The sequence below is a fragment of the Rosa rugosa genome, chromosome 6 (assembly GCF_958449725.1).
Source record: "Rosa rugosa chromosome 6, drRosRugo1.1, whole genome shotgun sequence".
Taxonomy (NCBI): domain Eukaryota; kingdom Viridiplantae; phylum Streptophyta; class Magnoliopsida; order Rosales; family Rosaceae; genus Rosa; species Rosa rugosa.
The window spans coordinates 10,261,462-10,281,358 of NC_084825.1; the positions used below are offsets into that span (position 1 = coordinate 10,261,462).

Here is a 19,897-nt window from a genome sequence, read left to right on the forward strand (position 1 = left end):
TTGAATACCGTATTGGATTGGTTTTGAAATGGGCGTTGTCATGTTAACATGGACACTATAATTGACATAAACATCTTTATGGCTTTACTGTATTCTCAGTTGACATAAACATCTATCTGGGTTTACAATCACAGTATGAGGAATGCATCAATCTTGAAACTTTATTTTTATTTTTATTAACAGTCTTGCTAAAGTACGAATTGGCACTCTCAATTACATTTTTCCATCACCATTTGTTATCCTCAAATCATACTCCAAGACCGGTTTTAATCACAATAGTTACAAGTGGCCTTGAGGTGGACCTGATTATGTATGAACATCAAAGATATTGCACAAAACTTATTCCGCAATCCAAAAATCTTAAATTCTCAAACAAAGAAACTATCAATATTTATGAATTGGAAAAATCTCTAACTAGAAAATTTTTCGATTTCCAAGAAATTTCAATATCTTATCAAAGAAACTAACAGTTGTTTTGGGGAGAAAAATCTCTTCAGGTGAAGATGTTGACGGTGCAGAACTGCAGATTGTAGTGGAGGTAGGAAGGGAAAAACTGGAAATATAGTGGGCAAAATATTATAGGAGGTCCAAATACAAATATTGAAGGTATGAATAGAAGCACTCAATTAATAATGTCTTTAAATGGGCATTATAGAAAAACCAAATGTTGGTGACACTGTTTGTTGTTGCAAGAAAATTTGGTACGACTTTCATTGACCACTTGAATCAAACTGGAGCAGGAGTTTGACTGCTTGACTGTGATTTGAATGCTGACTCGTAACAACATGGGGGAAAGGGGAACTTGCGAAAAATATTTCGATGCCTAAATGAGAAATCTTCTTATAAGTGAGTGAGTAAGAGTGATTGGTTGCCTTACCAAACCCAGTTAAGGGTGTAGTTATAGGGTGAAAAGCCTGGTCCATGAGTTGGTTACAACTTGGGTCGCAATCTACTCGCAACTATCATTGGGCTGCTGGTATCTCGACTCGAGCCCTGTGTCACAATGATAGGGCCTCTGCCTTATACCTCAAGCACTTGTCTCACAACCTTCGTACCCACATGTCTCTCGATTCTTACTGTTACAAAAGTGGGGATTGGTTAGCCCCAGATCAACTTTATTGCTAAATACAATATATAATTATAGTATATATAAACATAATTTAACGACAATATATAGATAAAATATGAAGGGATTGCAACAATGTATCAATCCTAACAAAGGTGGGATTAAGAAGAAGAGATTTTGGAAGTCCCCGAGAAAAAATAAAATTTAATTTAAATTTCATAAACGGGAACTTTAATGTAAAAACTTACTTGTAAAATTTGAAGCTTGAAACCTTTATACGTGCGCGTGTTGGTGCAAGCGTATAGGATTGTAGGGGCTGCTTCGATCCAGGAGCATGCTAGATGGTGACGCTCAGGAGGTGGTGGCGCGGCACAAGGGTGCACTCGAGGTAGTCCTAGGATAGGGTTCTAGGGTATCACGACAAGATGAGAGAACAAGGGGATTTTATGGCTTTCTGATTCAGGGTTAGGTCTCGTGCTGATAACGTAATTAAGGAAAAGAGAATTTTAGAGAGAATTGGGAGAATAGTTGTGTCTTTCATTGATAATAGGAGCCCCTAAGTACAAGTACATAATCGAGTACAAGAAATCCTATTCTAATTAGAACTAGAAATCTAGAACAATATTCTCCTATTACAACAATAGAAAAGTAATTCTAGTTTGGTAAGGCACACATGAATTGAATATAACAAATTACATATAATCAGCACTTTGATATTTCTTTGGTCATGTGCTAAATTGAATATCCTTCAACACTTTGAAATTTTTTACCAAACAATTTTTATTCTTAAGAAATTCTTAAAAATTAGTAATCAGCCAACATTTCCTTATCCAGAAGAAAGAGAAATACAAGATCAATTTGAGAACCGAAATTAAGGATATTGACAACACACGACCAAGCCAGCATAGAAGTGCCGTGAACGGCAAATGCTTCCCTCCCTCCAATTTCGATTCAGTACAAACGAGGCTTCCACTTGTGAAGCACAAAAAAGGAAACGTGGACATACAATTGATGAGGCCCATGCTAATTAAGCATGAGCTAAGCAATGGACATGTCAATACCTGTTTTTTTTTTTTTTTTTTAATATCCGACTTTCAATGCAAACATTATTAAGCTCTATCGAGGTTCTGGCAAAGTAATGGTGATTACATTGTCAGAAAAAATGGTAACAGGACTTGAATTTCTACAGGTTGAAAAAGCTGGTTCTTTGAAGGGTGGAAGTGATGTAGCTTCGTCAACCTCGAGCATATGAATCACGGATGACATTGTTGGTCGATCAACTGGAGCTTCTTGAACGCACAAAAGCCCGACATGGATACACCTCAAAGCTTCATGAATCCGGCATGTTTCCCTTACTGATGCGTCAATTACCTCCACTCCTCTACCTTCTTTCCATAATTCCCATACCTAAGATTTACACAAATAATCCTATTAATCTTCCTATTGCATTCCGATTCACCATGTCTAAAAATTGCATAATTAAAATGCAAGGCTTAAAAACAATGTAGAAACAAACAAGTAATTTCTTGTACTTACCCATTGAGCAAGTGTTAGTGAATTTTCAAAGCTATAAAAAGAAGCATTCTTCTTTCCGCTTACAATCTCTAACAACAATACTCCGAAACTAAATACATCCAATTTCTCGGAGAAATGACCAAAGAGTGCATATTCAGGAGACATATAGCCGCTGCAAGAATAGGATAGGAATGAGCATCAATATTGATTTTAAAAGTTTAGATGATAGAAATCATGGGCTATATACACTTACTATGTTCCAACAATCTTGTTAGTATTTGCTTCAATTTGATTTATATCAAAAATTCTCGCCATTCCAAAGTCAGACACTTTGGGGTTCATTGTTCCGTCCAACAGAACATTGCTTGCTTTTAGATCTCTGTGGATGATTTTCAATCTAGAGTACTTGTGGATATATAGTACTCCTTGAGCAATACCTTGTATAATTCGAAAGCGTGTATCCCAATCTAACTTTGTCTTTTCAAAGGCATCTGTTGAACAGATCATAAAGAAGGAGAAGCAGAATTAGTAGAATGTTGAATTGCATTCATACGAAAAGTTGTAAAGGATAGGATAAAAGAACAAAAGAAATAGCAGAATTCAAACTTGACGTCACATTGTCAAAAATTTAATCTTAAAAGTCATAAGCATACATACCAAACAAAAATTTGTCCAAACTTCGATTAGACATGTATTCATAGATCAATATCATTTCATCTCCTTCCATACAACAACCCAATAGCCTTACAAGATTGGTATGCTGGAGTTTGGCTATAAGTTTCAACTCATTCTTGAACTCATGATGTCCTTGCCCAGACTTCTTTGATAGCCTCTTTATGGCCACTTCTTGATTTTCTGGCAAAATTCCCTATAGTGAAACAAAGCAAAGACAACCAAACCTTACCCTCAAAACTAATTTAGGAAACTAACAAGGGGAAAGTACCAAAATGAAGAAGTGTCACCTTATAAACAGGGCCGAACCCCCCCTCTCCAAGCTTATTCGCTTCAGAGAAGTTGTTTGTAGCAGCTAGCATACTCCTTAAACTGAAGAGTGGTAATTCTGTATCATTCTTCCCACCTCCTGCACTAACATTACTTATATTCTGCTTACCTTTCTTTTCCAATTTTTTCTTCCAAAAGAAATAGCCAAAAGTTATTGTAAGCAATCCAACTGCTGCTGCAGAGACTATTGCAATTACAAGGGTCCGCTTCAAGGAATTAACGGAAAGACCCTTTTTGCCTGCAAAACAGACAAATGATCTGGTGGTCAACTATTAATATAAAGGTAGCTCTAAGTAATGGTCAGTTTCTGGCCAATGAGTTTAATCTCAACTTAACAGTATGCCAAGGAATTTACCTCACACATCCACAAAGAAAATAGCAAAAAACGAAATACATACCTAGTTCGGAGCCATGAACACGAATATAAATATCATTTGCACCATAAGTTTTATTCTCTACTAGATCCAGTAATTCGCCAAACCATGCCAAACAAGTCCCAATATTACTTCCATCTGTCCCATTTACATAAGCATAAGCTGTACAAGAACAGTTCTGCTGGCATTCAGAGTCACACTCGCTCATACTCCTATTCTCTAACAGAACAAAATGATCCGGCAGTTTCACCTTTTCAAGCTTTGAAAAGTGACCTTGTATGCCGTTACCACATGTCAACACCTTTTCCCTAATGCAGCCACTGGACCAATCCCCTACCGCCGATTGGTTCGGAAACTTGGCTGTAAAACCAGTCAAACACTTGCATGGTGATGACAGGGGTTCACCTCTACGACAGGCACTATTGGGACCGCAATGAGCATAAAAATCACAGATATCAACGGGCCATGAATTCCCTGCTTCCAACCACGTTTTACTAGAATTCTGCCACAACTGCTGTTTAAGTTGCCCCGTGGGATCCAACCAGGCCCTCCATTTTACTGAGCTATCCGAGACACTGCAAGTAAGATAAACCTCATCAACATCAAAGTTGTATGAATAGAAAAACGCAGTTCCAGCTGGATTTTGAAACTGTGTTCTTGTATCCTGGCCAACGTACACAGAACTTCTAGCATACGGAGTAGTTTCCTTCCAGACAAAGGACTGAACTGGTACTTTAGGATCTATGCCGAAGGTGAACTTTCCGGGTTGTGGATCATCAAGCGCTTCCCAGGATGTAAGGCGCCTTTGTTGGCCAGTCGTTTTGTTCAAGCTAATCTTAATGCCAGGCAACATAGTATCAGAGGGATGATCGAAGCTCTGCCACAAAGTGACTTCTTCAAAGCTCAGAACAAGGTTTCCGGTATCCTCTAGTAATCCAGTTGTGTGATTCATTGCAGAAGCAGATACGGATGCTTTAGTTGACCAGACAAGTTTTCTAGTCTGATCCAACACCACAAGATTTCCATCACTGCTGAGCATAAAGAAACCCGGAGAAACAAGTGGAGATTCTCTATTAGCTACCCATACTAATGCAGTAGTTGGGAATTTGTTGAATCGTATAGCAAGGAAGTATTTAGTAGAATTTTCAGGATTGAAGAAGCCTAATGAAAAGGTCCCAAGGGAAGAAACCAAAGTCAGGTTACCACTGATATGCTGTCCTGGTACAATTTTGTCTTGGCAGGTACAGAATGGCAGGATATGAGATAAGAGCACTGTTACAAGGTAACACAAGAGCCACCCCATTCGGAAACAGTGAGACAGAGGAAGAAAAAAAAGGTTCTTGCCTTCAGACTAAAAGGTAAATATAATTTGTACTCACTGAAGCTAGCTAGTGTAAGTTCATAGATGAGACTAGAGACTACATCGGCCACTAACAACCCAGAAAATGAAAAAACCACCACAAAAATCCCAGAAAAGAATGAAACTGAGGAACAAATTAAACCCAAAAATTGGTCAGAAAACTACCAACTCACAACCCACAAGATATCAGATCTGCATATTACTCTAAGGGAATTAACCTATGAACCCAGAACCCCGATCTCCATATGAGTTCAAGGAAAGCGGGTGGTTTCAAATTCAGCAAAGCAGAAAATTGCTGTGGAGACGATCATTGGCAGACAAAATCGTCCACATCAGCTGAAAGCAAAAATTAAGATACTTATCAATTAATCAATGGGAAAGCAAGAAAAAACCGGACCAGTACACGAAAGGACAGAGGAGATGCATCCATCCCGATTTATAGATTCTTAACAGAGACAATTACATCTCTACTATTTGTCTAAGCCTCCAAGTCTACAAATGACTAAATGAGTCGCGAGGACTTGCTAGTCCACAAAGGCATGCGGACGTACCTATATATACAGTATATAACTATATACTATATACTATAATATACATACACGGCTGGTAACATGCATTCTGAAGTTTGGTTTTGAACTAGGTATTATTCCCGCACGATGCTGCGGGTTTGTTTTTTCTTTTCCTCAAATTTGTTTGTAATGGAGTTGCAACCATAAGCTAAGAAATGTTAAACTGAAAATTTTATCATTTACATATTATAGACGCTGGTGTTTTAAAAAAAAGGAAGAATGAAACTGCTACTAATATTCTCTTTAGCTATATCTACCAACAAAAGAACTCAAGCTATCTATGGAGAACAAAGGAAGTACATTAATCCTTTGTTGGAGGTCCATACTCGGTTGTCAAAGAAAATGGAATGAGACAATTATCATTACAGTTGCCTGCACAAAGCTATATATTAACAACTGATGAGAATACCACTAACCAAAATCATGATTCACATTAGAGTTCAAAACTTGTACAAAGAAGAATCGAACTACTGGTAACAATACTTAAGGGTTGACATGATAGCCAAATCTCAATTTATGGAAAGCCTCCACTACTATGTCAATATGGGTGGTCCAAGCGCGAAATTATTATTGAAAATATTTAAATTACAAAAAAAAAAAAAAAAAATGCTTGGGGTGGAAATGAGATCTTTTAGGCGGACAACATGTCTTTACCGAATGTCCGGATGTGCTCGCGATAGATTAGTAGACGAGATTTTACAAAAAAAGGTTTATTCATAACATAGGACGAGAAAATGGATCACTTTTTTCTTAAACAATTCGAAAATTCATCTATCTATTTGATGAGTCACAAGAGACTTCATGGTTCAGGCATTTATAGTTATTAAGAATAGGAAGGGATAACCAAATCTCATGGAAGATATTAAGTAATAATAGCATGGCACTTTGAATTCGATATGAAATTTTTTTTTATTTTTTATTTTTTATTTTTTTAACCCTTAGATTACGTATCGAAATAGTAGTACGTATGAGATAAAAAGACATTTTCGATTTTAGCCAATCTATCGGGAGGCCTATTTCAGCGTCACAAACTTTTTTGTTTTCACAGCAGGGGCTCTTAATCTTAACAATATTTAGGTTATGAAAGAATATGAAAATAAATCTGAACTAATGGAAACAATACTTAAGGATTGACATGATAGCCAACTCTCAATTTGTGGAAAGCCTATACTACTATGTCAATATGGGGGGTTCAAGCACGAAATTATTATAGAAAATATTTAATCATATATCGCTTGGAAATGGGGTCGTGAAGAATGATTTTTCCTAATTATGATCTCTAAAACAGGTGTACAAATAGGGATGTCAATGGGGCGGGTTGGGGATGGGGATCACAATACCATCCCTATCTGGGGTCATTCTCTACCCCCATCCCCGCCCCAATCCCCAATAAAAATATATTGGGGATTCCCCGTCCCCATCCCCATTGGGGACTAAGTCTCCAAACCCGCCCCAAATCCCCAATAAGAATTTAATAAATAAAATAATTTTTTCTCATATTGCATTTTTTAAAATCAAAATCTACAACAAATAAATTTAAAATATTAAATTCATAAATCATAATTCAATGAGTGCAAAAGTCAAAACATCATTAAAATAAAAGTGTAGATATTAAAATAAAGTAATAAATGTATATATTTGCGATTTATATTATAAACAATAAATTAAAATATATATAAGTTAAATATATGTATATATTATTGGGGCGGGTTTGGGGATGGAGATCACAATACCATCCCCGCCCCATCCCCAATCTTAGATAGTGGGGATTGGGGATCCCCATCCCCATTCCCCATTTGTCTCCGAATTCTCCCCCCATTAGGGGCGGGTATCCAATGGAGCTCCGCCCCGCTGGGGATTTTTGTCATCCCTATGTACAAATCGCGTCCAATAAAGGCAAAAAGAGAGACCTAGACGTTTCAAATTGATTTCCAATTATACACCAACTATTTCTGAAAGTAGAACCTGACAAAATTACAGGGAATAAAAGTCACAACTGTGATGTGTTTTGGGCAGCCTCTCAATAACAACCACCAAAACAAATGTCCTTCATTCACCACAATGTATCTGTTGTGACTTGGCATCGTCAGCCTTGAATTGTCTACCTGATGCTATCTTTGTTTTTACAATTGTTTCATATGCATGTCTCTGCGACTCTGCTTTGCACTTATGGTGTGATTAAAATCAAGAGACATGCAAGCTCCCGCAAGAGGGGTTTTCATGCTATAAATTTTGACACATCGGAGTTTGGAGTGAAGCATAGATGGCCTCCCCCGTGACCTTCTAGAGGTTAGCCAAACGTGTTGCTGCTAGCTTCTTTCTTTCTTTGCTTTTAATTTCCTGTCAATTTTCAGTTTGCATCTTTTCGTTATTTAAAAAAAAAAATACAAAAATACAAAAATACAAAAATACAAAAATACAAAAATACAAAAATACAAAAAGAGTTTCAAGTTTGTGCGTCGCGGAGGATGCAAAAATTGTGTTCTTGCCTAACAATGGCTTGAACTTTCTGATATACTTAGAGGCCATTGGTTTTGGCCTGGGCACATATACAAGAGGCATTTAATATGCCTAGTATGGTATCAGCAATGAAAGAGGTCAAATCAATATTTTTGCCAATAATTGTGGCGAAAAAAAAAAAAAAAGGGTTGCGACTTGTTTGCAGCGAGGAGGCTTCAATATACATGTGGCCTCGCAACTGAACGGTTCGCAAAGGAAGACTGGTGACTTATATGTGTTCGCTGTTCACATATAATTAAGGAGAGTACGCGGCGGTCCAACATGTGTACATGCAGCCAGGGGCTGATCTACATGGTGGGCTATATGGGCTCAAGCCTAGACAGTTTTTTGGGCTAAAAACGATCAAGTATATATGTATCTATCTAATTTCAGCCCATACCCAAAGAAAAAAAAAGATAAAAAAAAAGGGAGGTAAAGCCGCGTTCTCCCCCAGCCACAGCTTCGAGACGTTCTCTCCTCTCTTCGCCTCCTCAGTCCTCGCCTATTTTTCACTCATCGGAAATATCAGAGTATCAGACCCTCCGCGGCCGGCGGCTCCGCCTTTTCTTCTCCAATCTCCACCTCTCCCTTCCATTGCCCGATCTAATGCCCAACTGCCCAAGGTTTCTCTCACTCTCCTAGTCTCCTTTACGCCAATTTCGTATCTTGTTCAATTTTCTTAATGTGGGTTCACTGGGCATATTCCATTTCACTGGGTATCTTGTTCGATTTGCAGATTTGAGGAGATTCTTGGCTTCTTGCAGAGTTGCAGACTGGAGTGACCGAGTGATTGGCTGATTGCCTGGGTTTCTGGAAGAGTACGTTCTGGACTTCTGGCCCTCCATGGCTCCATGAATTGTGAGTTGGGATTTTGAGTTTTGGGTATAAGTTGATGATTGGGATTGTTGGATTTGTTTAGGAATTAGGGGATATCGGTTTTGGCCTTTTGGGTTTGTTTCACTCGGCTTAGTCGGCTACTCGGCTATCTCTTTTAAATCTGTCTTGCTTGTGTATGGTGTTTGTGTAGATAATATGAGGCTACTGATGCAGAACGGATGACAGTCCAATTTAAAGAGCAGCTTGATCGTGCAAAGGAGGAAAACGAAAGTCACTAGTAGCCACGCCATACCTTGGTGTCTGATTGGAGCGTGCTGCTATTTTCGGAAAGGGAATCACGCCAGGAACGAAACTCGTCGCTGTGCCATGATGTGTGGGCTTTTTCTGGCTTTCGGAGTCTTTTAGGGCCTCAAAAATGTAATTTACTGAATTCTTGTTTTCCTAGTTTGTTTTGGGTTTGTTTTATTTTACCCGTGGGCTTTAGGGTTTTATTGTTAGTCGCCCTAGGGTTTCTTTTCTCATATATAAGCAACCTTAAACGGCTGTAGAACTATCTTTTATCATATTATCAATCAGATTGAGATTTTTCTCTTTTATCTCTGCTGGACTCCAGAACCTTTGTTTTAGGTTTATTGCTTGTAAACCTAGGTGATCTTTCCGATTGCGTCAGAACTGTAGAAAAAAGGGGAGCTATTTGATATTATGAGGCTAACTAATGCAGCGTTTTCGGACTTAATTGACTGTTGTTGACTTGTTAGTGTTACTAACTTTATATTTTTTAGCTTGTAGTTTTTAATTTACGGAGTTTGGTTTTATGTCCCCTTCGTTGTATGTTTTGATTGAAAATAATAAAGGCGTGAGGATGAGCCTCCCACTGGGTTCCAAACCTATAAAAAAAATTAAAAAAAATTTAGTGTACTTCTAATTAGCCTAGACAACTCTCGGATCTTGGATCCGCCACTGCATGCAGCATTAATAGGTGCAACCGTGCATGCATTATAATTCTTGCATTGAGCCATAATTCATTCATTGATATATGTATCCCTCTGCTTTGGTATGAACAATTCTAAGTTACTGCTAGCTGGCTTAATTGTCAGCACTTGCCGATGACACCTAGCCTTCATTGAAAGAAGTGATGAGTTTATAAGGAAGAAGCCTTTTGTAATGATGACACGGGTGTAAAACACTCTGCAAAGAGAGATTGGTCACCGCGAAGAGTCCAGAAATAATAATGATAGTATCCACCCCAGAAAGTTAGTTCGCGAAAGATATCAGAAGTCGCTGAATGTTCGTGAGGAACATTGTCACCAAAGTTTTTCTGGCGAACAAAGCCAGGATTCATTTGGTCAAAAAGTGGATGGGATATTCATCAATCTTCTTTTGATACGTGTCATTCCAAGAAGAGGCGAATGGTCTGCCTATCAAAGTTCCATCAAAGTTCCATCTTGAATCTCCTGCAAAGCACGATTGCTCTTTAATTGAATGATGGCATTGCACCTTTCCCTACAGACGTAGGGCCAGCATAGTGGCTTGATGTTTTTTAAAAGAGTATGATTAAAACTCATGTGTTCACGTGTCATGAAGGCTTGTTTTGTCTTAATATTATCACTGAGGCCAACACCTGTGGCCTTAATCAAATTTTTACTTTCTGAAACAACCTTCGCAGCAAGAGAAAACTTTCGCAGCAAGCTATTAATCGCATGAAGTCTGCGAATTGAGACAAGATGAACATACAGCGAATAAGAGCTCGCGAGCCAAAACTACCAAGGAAAGTTCTTAGTTTTGCTCCACAGTAGTCTTTCGCATTGCACTTTGATTTGCAATTGTGGCTGGGATTTGTTTGGAGATTAATTTATTAGCTGAGCCAGCAAGTGGCTCTAGTTGATAATTAATTCAAGTTACATGGCCTTTATCCCATCTTGAGAATTAATTGCATGATTTGCATCTGAAGTGGTGAACAGGTGTCATGTGCATGAATTGTTGTTTTACATGAAAACAACCTGCAACATTGCTTCTTGGTCAAACTCATGGCTACTTGCGGCTAACTCTGTGCAATAGTAGACTAAGCCATGCATAGCTACAGCAGACTCTTGTCCATTACAAACAATGAGGCTTTACTAATTAGCCTATATGTTTATACATATCTAAGCCTGGATCACAATAGCTGTCAAAGCCAAAGTGTGGTTTTGGAAACTTATTACGATCAAGCTAGTCCATCCGGAATACGTGTTTGATCATTAACGTTCAAGGCCAATACCTGCGGTCTTTTCCTATACAGGTCTATGAGAGATCTGTCCATAAAGACTTCTTGATGGCATTCAAGCTTCATGGCCTATTTAGAGGCTTATATATACTGAATCAATCAAATGATTTCAATTTTATACTTAATCAGTCCAGTGATATCAGTTAAGCCAATGCAAGTGGCTTTAGAGCGACATTATTGCAAGAACAAGTGCTGACTCAAGACCTCTTCAGTCAAGACGAGGAACGTTGACTTCGAGGTCTGGGGGGCAATGTTTGAACCCAAAATTAACATTTTTTCCCGACAAGGGGGACTCGAAGAGAACCGGGCCAATATCCGTGGCCCAACCTATATATTTTCGACAAGTTCAGAATATATTGTTTAGAGGCTCAATAAAGCCTACTTGGAGGCCAAGCAATCTTGAAACAAATATGGATATTCCTTGATATACTAGTAATTATCAAATATTTGACAATTAATGGTGATTTTTTTGCTTGATTACCAAGTATTACGCGAGAGGGAACAATAACGCGAGCCATGTGAATAGTCAAGTTTCCTGTTTGGCTCCAATTTTGTTGCAGCTGGTCAACAGTCTCTTTTCTGCGCGGGCGTGCCAGCACCGTTCGGGTGCGGTCGTCGGGGGTGTCCCTTGACCTGACTTCTTTCAAGCGATTGTAGACGAGGAGAGCACCAACCTCGTCGTGGGATTCTTTGTGCCTCGTGGCGAGGACTTTTGCTGAGCTTCTTGTTAACACAATCGATACTCAATATTGTAGATCGAGCAGAGCGACATCACCGGGAAATGTTGAGATCTTGCTAAAGCGTGACTTTAGCTTGGCTGGGTTGCTAGGGTGTTACCCTTGCTTGGCTGGTTCTGTAACCGTTGTGGTCGCGACACTACCGTCGGCTCCCGAGGAGACTAGGACCGAAGCATGTTGACAGAGGGTTTGGTGGCACTGAAGGTCGGCTTCTGAGAAGACTAGGACTAGGAGTGTGATCACCGCTAAGAGAAAGAGAAGGAGAGGAGTTGCTCTTAGAGAGGTTTGCTCTAGAGAGAACTTAGATCATCTTAGAGATGTTGTTGTTGAATGTGAATGTGTGCATTGTGTTTCAATGTAACCTCTATTTATAGGCTACCATGCCAACTACTTTGGCATTAAACAAATGAAAGTGGAGCACTAATTGGAGATAAGGGAGGTGGAGGTGTAGGTGGAGCACTAATAGGAATGATGAATTTGGGAGATAAGGGAGGTGGAGATGGAGGTGGAGCACTAATAGGAATGATGAATTTGGGAGATAAGGAAGCACTTTCGGCTCCTTTATTCCTTCATGTATATCTCCATCAGAAATTCAGATTCTGGCCATGATGTCTTCATAAAAAATGTTCCACTATGAATCTAGATCATGCTGACCAAATTGCAGAGCTTTCTTCCATGTGGTTGGGCCGAAAATGCTGCTGGACCTCTTACAGGTCCAGTTTTCCAGTTTTGCTTCTGTAGAAAATTGGGCTGATTGTTTGAAGGCCTTCCACTCAAAAAAAGCTCTTGCACTCTTCATAAGAAATGATCATTGGGCTGTCTAGAATGGATCTGGAAAGTTTCAGCACATTTCGATTTCATATGGTTAGTCTGCCACCCCTCCTTCCTTATCTAGCTCGGTTTTTCCTAGCCGAAGTAGGAAAATATGCTAAAGTTGACTTGTCATACTTCCATAGTAGGCTTTATTTAGCCTCTAAATATATATTTCGAGCTTGTCGACAATATATAGCTTGAGCCACTGATATTGGCTCAATTTCTCCAAGACGTGCCTTGTCAGGCCAAAATATTCATTTTGGGTCCAAACATTGCCCCCCAGACCTCGAAGTCAAAGGTCCTCGTCTTGACTAAAGAGGTCTTAAATCAACACTACTCTTATAATGTCGTTGCTTCAAAGTCGTTGTTCCAAAGCCACTTGTATTGGCTTGACTGTTTCCATATAGGCCTCTAAATAGGCCATAAAGCTTGAATGCCACTACTGAATTGCCTTTGGCATGAACTGACGCTTCCTTTGCCAACTTTATTGCCCCCCCATGGATCTAGCGAAACTTGGGCAGGTTGTAGGCAATCAAAACTTTAGCGTGCCCCCCATGCGAAGGAGACTGCTTTTGATCACGAATGAGGATCCTTCTCTTCCTTGGTGGTAGCTTCGCCATGTGTATAGCAACAAGTATCTACCTTGTTTGCTGGCTCTCTGTTGATTTTTTCAAATGTAGGTGTTGGAGCCGCTTTCCTGGCTAGATCAAGGCCTATAGTACTTGGCGAAATAAGATGCAAAATAGCAAACTGTTTGCTTTCATTTAATCCTTCGCGAGTCTTATGCCAAAGAGGATGATTGGATCATGGCTATCGTCATCATGACGTGTGACCAATTGAAACCACCATATTTTGCTGCAACTTTAGCATCTAAAACCGCATCGGTTTTAATCATGTTTTAAAAAACATCAGGCCACTATGCTGGCCCTGCGGTGGTAGGAAAAGGTGGAATATCTTCACTGTCGCCTTAGATGCGATTCTCAAGATGGAATAATGACTCATTAATTATCAACTAGGGCCACTCACTGGCCCAGCTAATAAATTAATCTCCAAACATATTTGAGCTATAAATCAAAGCGTATTGGAGAAGTATCTTCACTGTCGCCTTAGATGCGATTCTCAAGATGGAATAATGACTCATTAATTATCAACTAGGGCCACTCACTGGCCCAGCTAATAAATTAATCTCCAAACATATTTGAGCTATAAATCAAAGCGTATTGGAGAAGTATTCCTTGCGACCTAGAAATGGCATCCAAGAAACCATTCGTTATCGATCAGGCAGATGAAATCACTGAGAAAGCCGCATTCGCCTGGCGAACTAACATGAGTGTTCGATGTAGAAGTCAGAACGGAGAGGAGAGAAGTCGACTGATGGGCTTTGGTGGCGGTGATAGTCAAGCGAGTCTGGGTCCCACACCTCGCGATCGTTTGCCAGATGATGCTATGGCCTATTATGGGCTTCCCATCCGCCGTCCCATAGCGGCTCTTCGGCAGGTGCCTGGTGATTTTAGCAGTTGGGGACCAAGGAAGAAAGTGGGCTACTGGCCTACCGTCGCTCCCGAGGAAAATATTTGGTATCAGGAGGTCCGAGCGAGAGATTTGGCCCGATGGGATGCGGTGGGTATCACCCAAACCATCGATCTATGCTTCTGTCTTCCCAATAATACTAGCCCTGCACCGCTAGCTGCCGCTCTTTGCTTCTGGAACACCTCCAGCAATACATTCGATTTCCGGTTTGGGCAAATGAGCATAACTCTGCTGGATGTTCTTACCATCACGGGGTTGCCCATTGACTTTGACCCCTATGTGCATGGTCAGTTTGATGGCACTCAATTTTCTTTGAGAATGGATATGGCTGATCGAGGGCATCACAGCAGATCCTACCCATCCTGGCGCGAATATTACTGCACTCGGCGTGACCATACAGGAGGTATCGCATTCCTGGAATTCTGGCTTTGCAAATTTATCTTTTGCATTTCTTCCAACAAACCTACTGGACCTTGGAATTCTCTGGCCACTGCTCTCTACAATGGTATTTGCGTTGGCCTTGGGCAACCTGTATTGGGTGCGTTATATCGCTCCCTTTATAGAGCCGTAATGCGCCCATTTGATACCGAAATTAGTGGCCCCTTCTGGATCCTTGCCTTTTGGCTGCAGATTTATTTCCCTCTCTTCCGTCGCAGTGATATTCCAAAGGAACCTCCAGTTGATTCCCTTTTGGGGAACTGGCTTTGCCGCAACGTAAGGTATCGAGCTCCACCCTACTCCGAGTGTTTTATTTACTTGTACTTGCTGGGAGAGATGCCGGACCCAAAAATAGTCCTTTCTAGGCGATTCCCTCCTCCCCTTGATGATGGCTTTCTGCCCAGTGGACGGGATCATAGCGAAAGAGCCTTCCTGACCTTTGGTCGCGCCATCTCCTGCTTGGATATTCGTCTTGCCACTGAACGCGTAAGTTATGAGCTCTATGCCCCTAACCATTTTGCTCGCCAATTTGGGTTGGCCCAGTTGGTACCCTGGCCTCTGGTTGATTCTGCCAATTACTACACCTCTTGGCGGAGATTATCCCCACCTGGGTCTGCCCCCTTTCAGAGTCAGTTTACTTTGATAGTGATTCCCCCTTGGGTCAGAGCGCTGTACCCCCTCAACGATGTCGACGATGATTATGCTGATTGGTGGAAAGAAGTGTCCGTGAACTGTTGGGACCTGCCACATGACGAACTCTTCGTCCTGATCTTTCGTGGCATGAGTAGTCCTGGTCCGGAGGACCGCAAGATTCTTGAGCGCTTCTCCAACCCTGCAGCACAACCCCCGCGACCTATTCTACCTTCTCGCTCATCGCGTCCAGGGATACAAATCCACGAGCCTAGGGCAACAGTAAGTTTTTGTCTTTCTTCACCATTCTTTTTTCTTGTGTTGATTTTCTCGCTCTTATTCTTGAGTGTGTTTTGCAGCAAACTACCTGGAGCAGGATAGCCTCTGTTCAGGCGGGGAAACAAAAGGCAATAGCAGAGGAGACTTCTGAGGGAGAGTCTTCGCATGATGAAGATCCCGCTGAGGTAATTTAGTTAAGAATGATCCCAAACTTGTATATTTGGTGCTTCCTCCCTTTTTGAGTTATGACTCTTTTCTCGTACAGGCCACTGCTGTCTTTGCTTGCAAACGCAATCGAGCTCAATTCGTCGAAGAGAGTTTTGAAGATGACGAACCTCTGGGAATGCGATTGGTAAACTCCGACCCCGTCTTATCCTTTTTAAATTTTAGAATCTGGGCAGGATCTTCCCTATGTATCTTTTGACAGGTCCGTCAAAGGACCACTAATCCCTCTCGCTTGAGCGAGGCTGGACCCTCAGCCACTGTAGAAAAGCCAACTCTCTCGCTAGTTCAAGCATCAACTAACCCCGTGGCGCCTCTTCCGTCTCCCACATCTACAGAGCATCTGCAAGGTCCTACCATTCTAATAACGATCTCCGATGACGACTCCTCGGAGCATGAAAGTGTGGAAAGCCACTCTGAGGATTCTGCCACTTATGAGGAACTGATGACGACAGAGATTCTCGCGGCACTAAAGGTCCAAGAGGTGAATGAAGTGAGGCCTCTTCCTCTTGGTGACCACGTACCAGATATTGACCCGACAACTCGAGAGGTAAGCCACTGTTGGCCAATGCTTTCCATTTCCCTTTTGATCCAACCCCACTCTCTGACATTTCTGAATCTAACCAGGATTCTGTTTGTACCGAGGAGGTGGCTACAAACGTTGAGGGTCCAATCGGTCGGACAGTCGCCCAAGAGATGAAAAATGATACTGACGGTGGTGGTGCCCCCTAAGTCTTGCGAATAAATGAGACAACCGTCGAAGCCGAGGGCCCTGTGCTTGAATCTGCTCCACTTGCCCATGGTGAGCCGCGAGTTGAGTTTCCAGATTCTCCCGCGGCTGAAGGGACAGACCAACCTATTGAAGATGAAGAAACTGAGGAAGCTGTCCACCCTTTTGCATTGGTGGTTCGTGATCCTGTGGCGCCTCCGCCGCCTCCTACCAGATTCGAGAGATTGATGAGGGTGTTAGAGGTAACTCCTCCTTCTGCTGTGGATGAGGCTAAAATGGTGCTTCACGAACATCTGGGTCCTCAGGTATTGGAGACTGACATCCTCTCGCGAGTCTTGGAAGCCCTAAGGTATCTTTGCCAGGAGAAGGCATTGACCCTGCAGCAATTTAATGCCATTGACGATCTGCTGAATGAACTTGGTGAGGCCCGCCAACGTCAACCGGCCGCGAACGCCCAGGCTCACGACACTCGAGAGGCTTTGAATAGCCTCTCTCGAGAAATGGACATCTCTCGCGGTATTTTAAATGAGCGAACCAACCGCCTGCGGGAACTACAAATCCAAAGGTCCGACTTCAAACTTCGGATCGAGGACCTCCATACAGGTTTAGCCTTTGTTGAAAACGCGATTGCTACAGAAGAAGCCCAACTCGATGAACCTCTGGCTGCTTCTGAAGAAATGGGCCGCAACCTGGCCCATCTCAGAGAACGGGCCACTCAGGCCGAAGCTAGTGCTATTGCGGCGAATCTCCGCGTGGAGGAACTTTGCTTGAAATTGAGCTTCATGGGCCAATCTCTGTAGGCCCCCTCGAAAACTGTTCGGTCTCCTTACACGTCAATAATCCCTTCTTTTCCGAGATTTAAGGCATTAATCACTCGTTGAAAAACAACGGTCGTGAAAAAATAATCTCGTGAATAGAACAGTTACCTCCTCGAAAACCGTTCGGTTTCCCCACATGCTATTAATCCTCTAATAATAGCTAACTCCTCAAAAAATCGCTCCTCACATGCTGCTAGTCCCTTTTTTCCCGAGATTTGGAATCACTAATCTCGATTTACTGACATCGGTTTGACTCTTTAACCATCCATCCAAGGGTGGGGATTTTCCTGAAGTCCCTTTAAATAGTTGTATTTTGGGCAAGGAATACTCACAACAAATTTTCTGAAACATTCAAGAAATGGCCTTTCAGTCCTTGCTTCTCTTTCTCCTTCTTCACAAATATTCCCCTCATGAAATGACCTTTAGCCTCTAAATTTTAGGCTTTATGGCGTAATCTTAAGCCTGGGTTAGGCCTTATGGCGTAATCTTAGGCAACCCCTTGTTTCGCTTTTCTGAAATCTTGCAACAACAATGCCAGGCTTCAGATTGGTTTAGAAACACGAGGGGACTCCGAGTGTGAGATCCACGATCATGCGAGATCATCTTTATTAGGATCCCCCACTTGGAGCAAATCGGGGAAGGGAGGGAAGCCAAATTGAGGTTCATCTTTCCTCCTCTGTTTCCTTTCCTCTGGACCTGGCCCGTGTTGTGCCCTCCAGATGGAAGGGGCTTTGGTTCTCACCTCCTTCTCCCCCTTTCTCTTCTTGATAGAATCTTGGAGGGATGAGAAGGGATGGACTCTTTGAAGGAATGGGTTCAAGCTACAGAATGGCTGTTCCTGTACTTCACGTCCAGCTAATGGTGGTTACCAAGGCTAGAGGGGGTGCAGAGACTCAAGCTGATATTTGGTTCCTTCACTCTCTGCCCCTCCAGGAGATAATGGCGCGGCTCAACCCGGCGTTGGATTCCATAGCTGCTTCCAATTGAGGGGGCTTGGAGGCTCCATTTTCTTTTACTGGAGTCTGCCCCTCCTTGAGATAATGGCGCGGCTCAACCCGACGTTGGATTCCATAGCTGCTTCCACTTGAGAAAAGATTTAGAAGATAATCCGAAGATTCTTGTTTTGTATTCTAGCCACTTTTGGCTTTGTAATGAATGTATTGCTTTTGGCCGCAAAGCCACTTTATGAATACAATAATATTTTCTTATCCTGATATCCAAATATCCGTGAGAAGCCAATAATTGTGTCTCGCAAGGCCCCAAATATAGGCCCCCATAGTTGTATATTGAAAATAATATGAACTTTTAAAATATGCTCCGCGTCAAAAAGAGCCTCGTGGCGAGGTTTTTGAGGACATATGTATCTTTTGGATCCACTTGCTGGCTCCCAACTCAAAACTCTTAGCGACAATAACTCCTTCTTTTCCGAGATTTAAGGCACTAATCACTCGTTGAAAAACAACAGTCATGAAAAATAATCTCGTGAAAAGAACAGTTACCTCCTCGGAAACCGTTCGGTTTCCCCACGCGCCAATAATCCATTATTTTCCGAGATTTAAGGCAACTTTAATCACTCTTTACTGACACTTAGTTTGTCTCTTCTCTTTGACCGTCCATCCAAGGGTGGATATTTGCATGCCTATATCTTTCTCCACATTATAAACCCAAATTTCCAATCCCAAAACCATATCATCAACTCGAATATTTCTAACAGCAATTACTCATCATCATCACTCTTCAATTCTCGCATTCTCTCAATCCATCACCAATGGAACCACAAACCCAGCAACCAACCGAGGATGGAGGAAGCAACAAAGCAGCCGGGAGTAGTGCTAACATGCTTTGTAGGCGGAGCAGGTGGACTCCCACTACAGATCATATAAGAATCCTCAATGAGCTTTTCTACAACAAGGGAGTTAGGTCCCCAACTATAGAGCAGGTTCAGAGGATCTGTCTCCAGCTAAAATGGTACGGCAAGATCGAGTTCAAGAACGTCTATTATTGGTTCGTGAACCAAAGGTCTCGAGAGAAGCAGAAGAAAAGGTCCACTTCGGATGTTCATGTGCCCATGCAAAGATCAGGGCTTGTTGGTGATGACAAAGTTACCAATTGGAAACATGAGGATCAGTATATTAACTTTGGATATTCTGCACCTGCTTCTTCTTCCGCTGGTGTGATGATTGCTTTTAACGGGCAGATGGGGAACTATGGCAAT

General features: G+C 41.6%; 1 protein-coding gene across 2 annotated transcripts; it reads right to left on the bottom strand.

The window, feature by feature from the left end:
• Window positions 1-1,967: 1,967 nt before the first annotated feature.
• Window positions 1,968-5,823, bottom strand: LOC133714008 (G-type lectin S-receptor-like serine/threonine-protein kinase At4g27290). Of its 2 annotated transcripts, XM_062140022.1 has the most exons (6): window positions 3,982-5,823; window positions 3,544-3,821; window positions 3,239-3,449; window positions 2,835-3,072; window positions 2,603-2,753; window positions 1,968-2,473 (listed from the first exon to the last, which is right to left on the bottom strand). In XM_062140022.1, the coding sequence occupies exons 1-6, from the start codon at window positions 5,258-5,260 to the stop codon at window positions 2,183-2,185; spliced, it is 2,448 nt and encodes an 815-aa protein (XP_061996006.1). In that variant the 5' UTR covers window positions 5,261-5,823; the 3' UTR covers window positions 1,968-2,182. The 2 variants fall into 2 exon arrangements, with proteins under 2 accessions (XP_061996006.1, XP_061996008.1); XM_062140024.1 differs by lacking the exon at window positions 2,603-2,753 and having other exon boundaries at window positions 2,344-2,473.
• Between the last annotated feature and the right edge of the window lie 14,074 nt (window positions 5,824-19,897).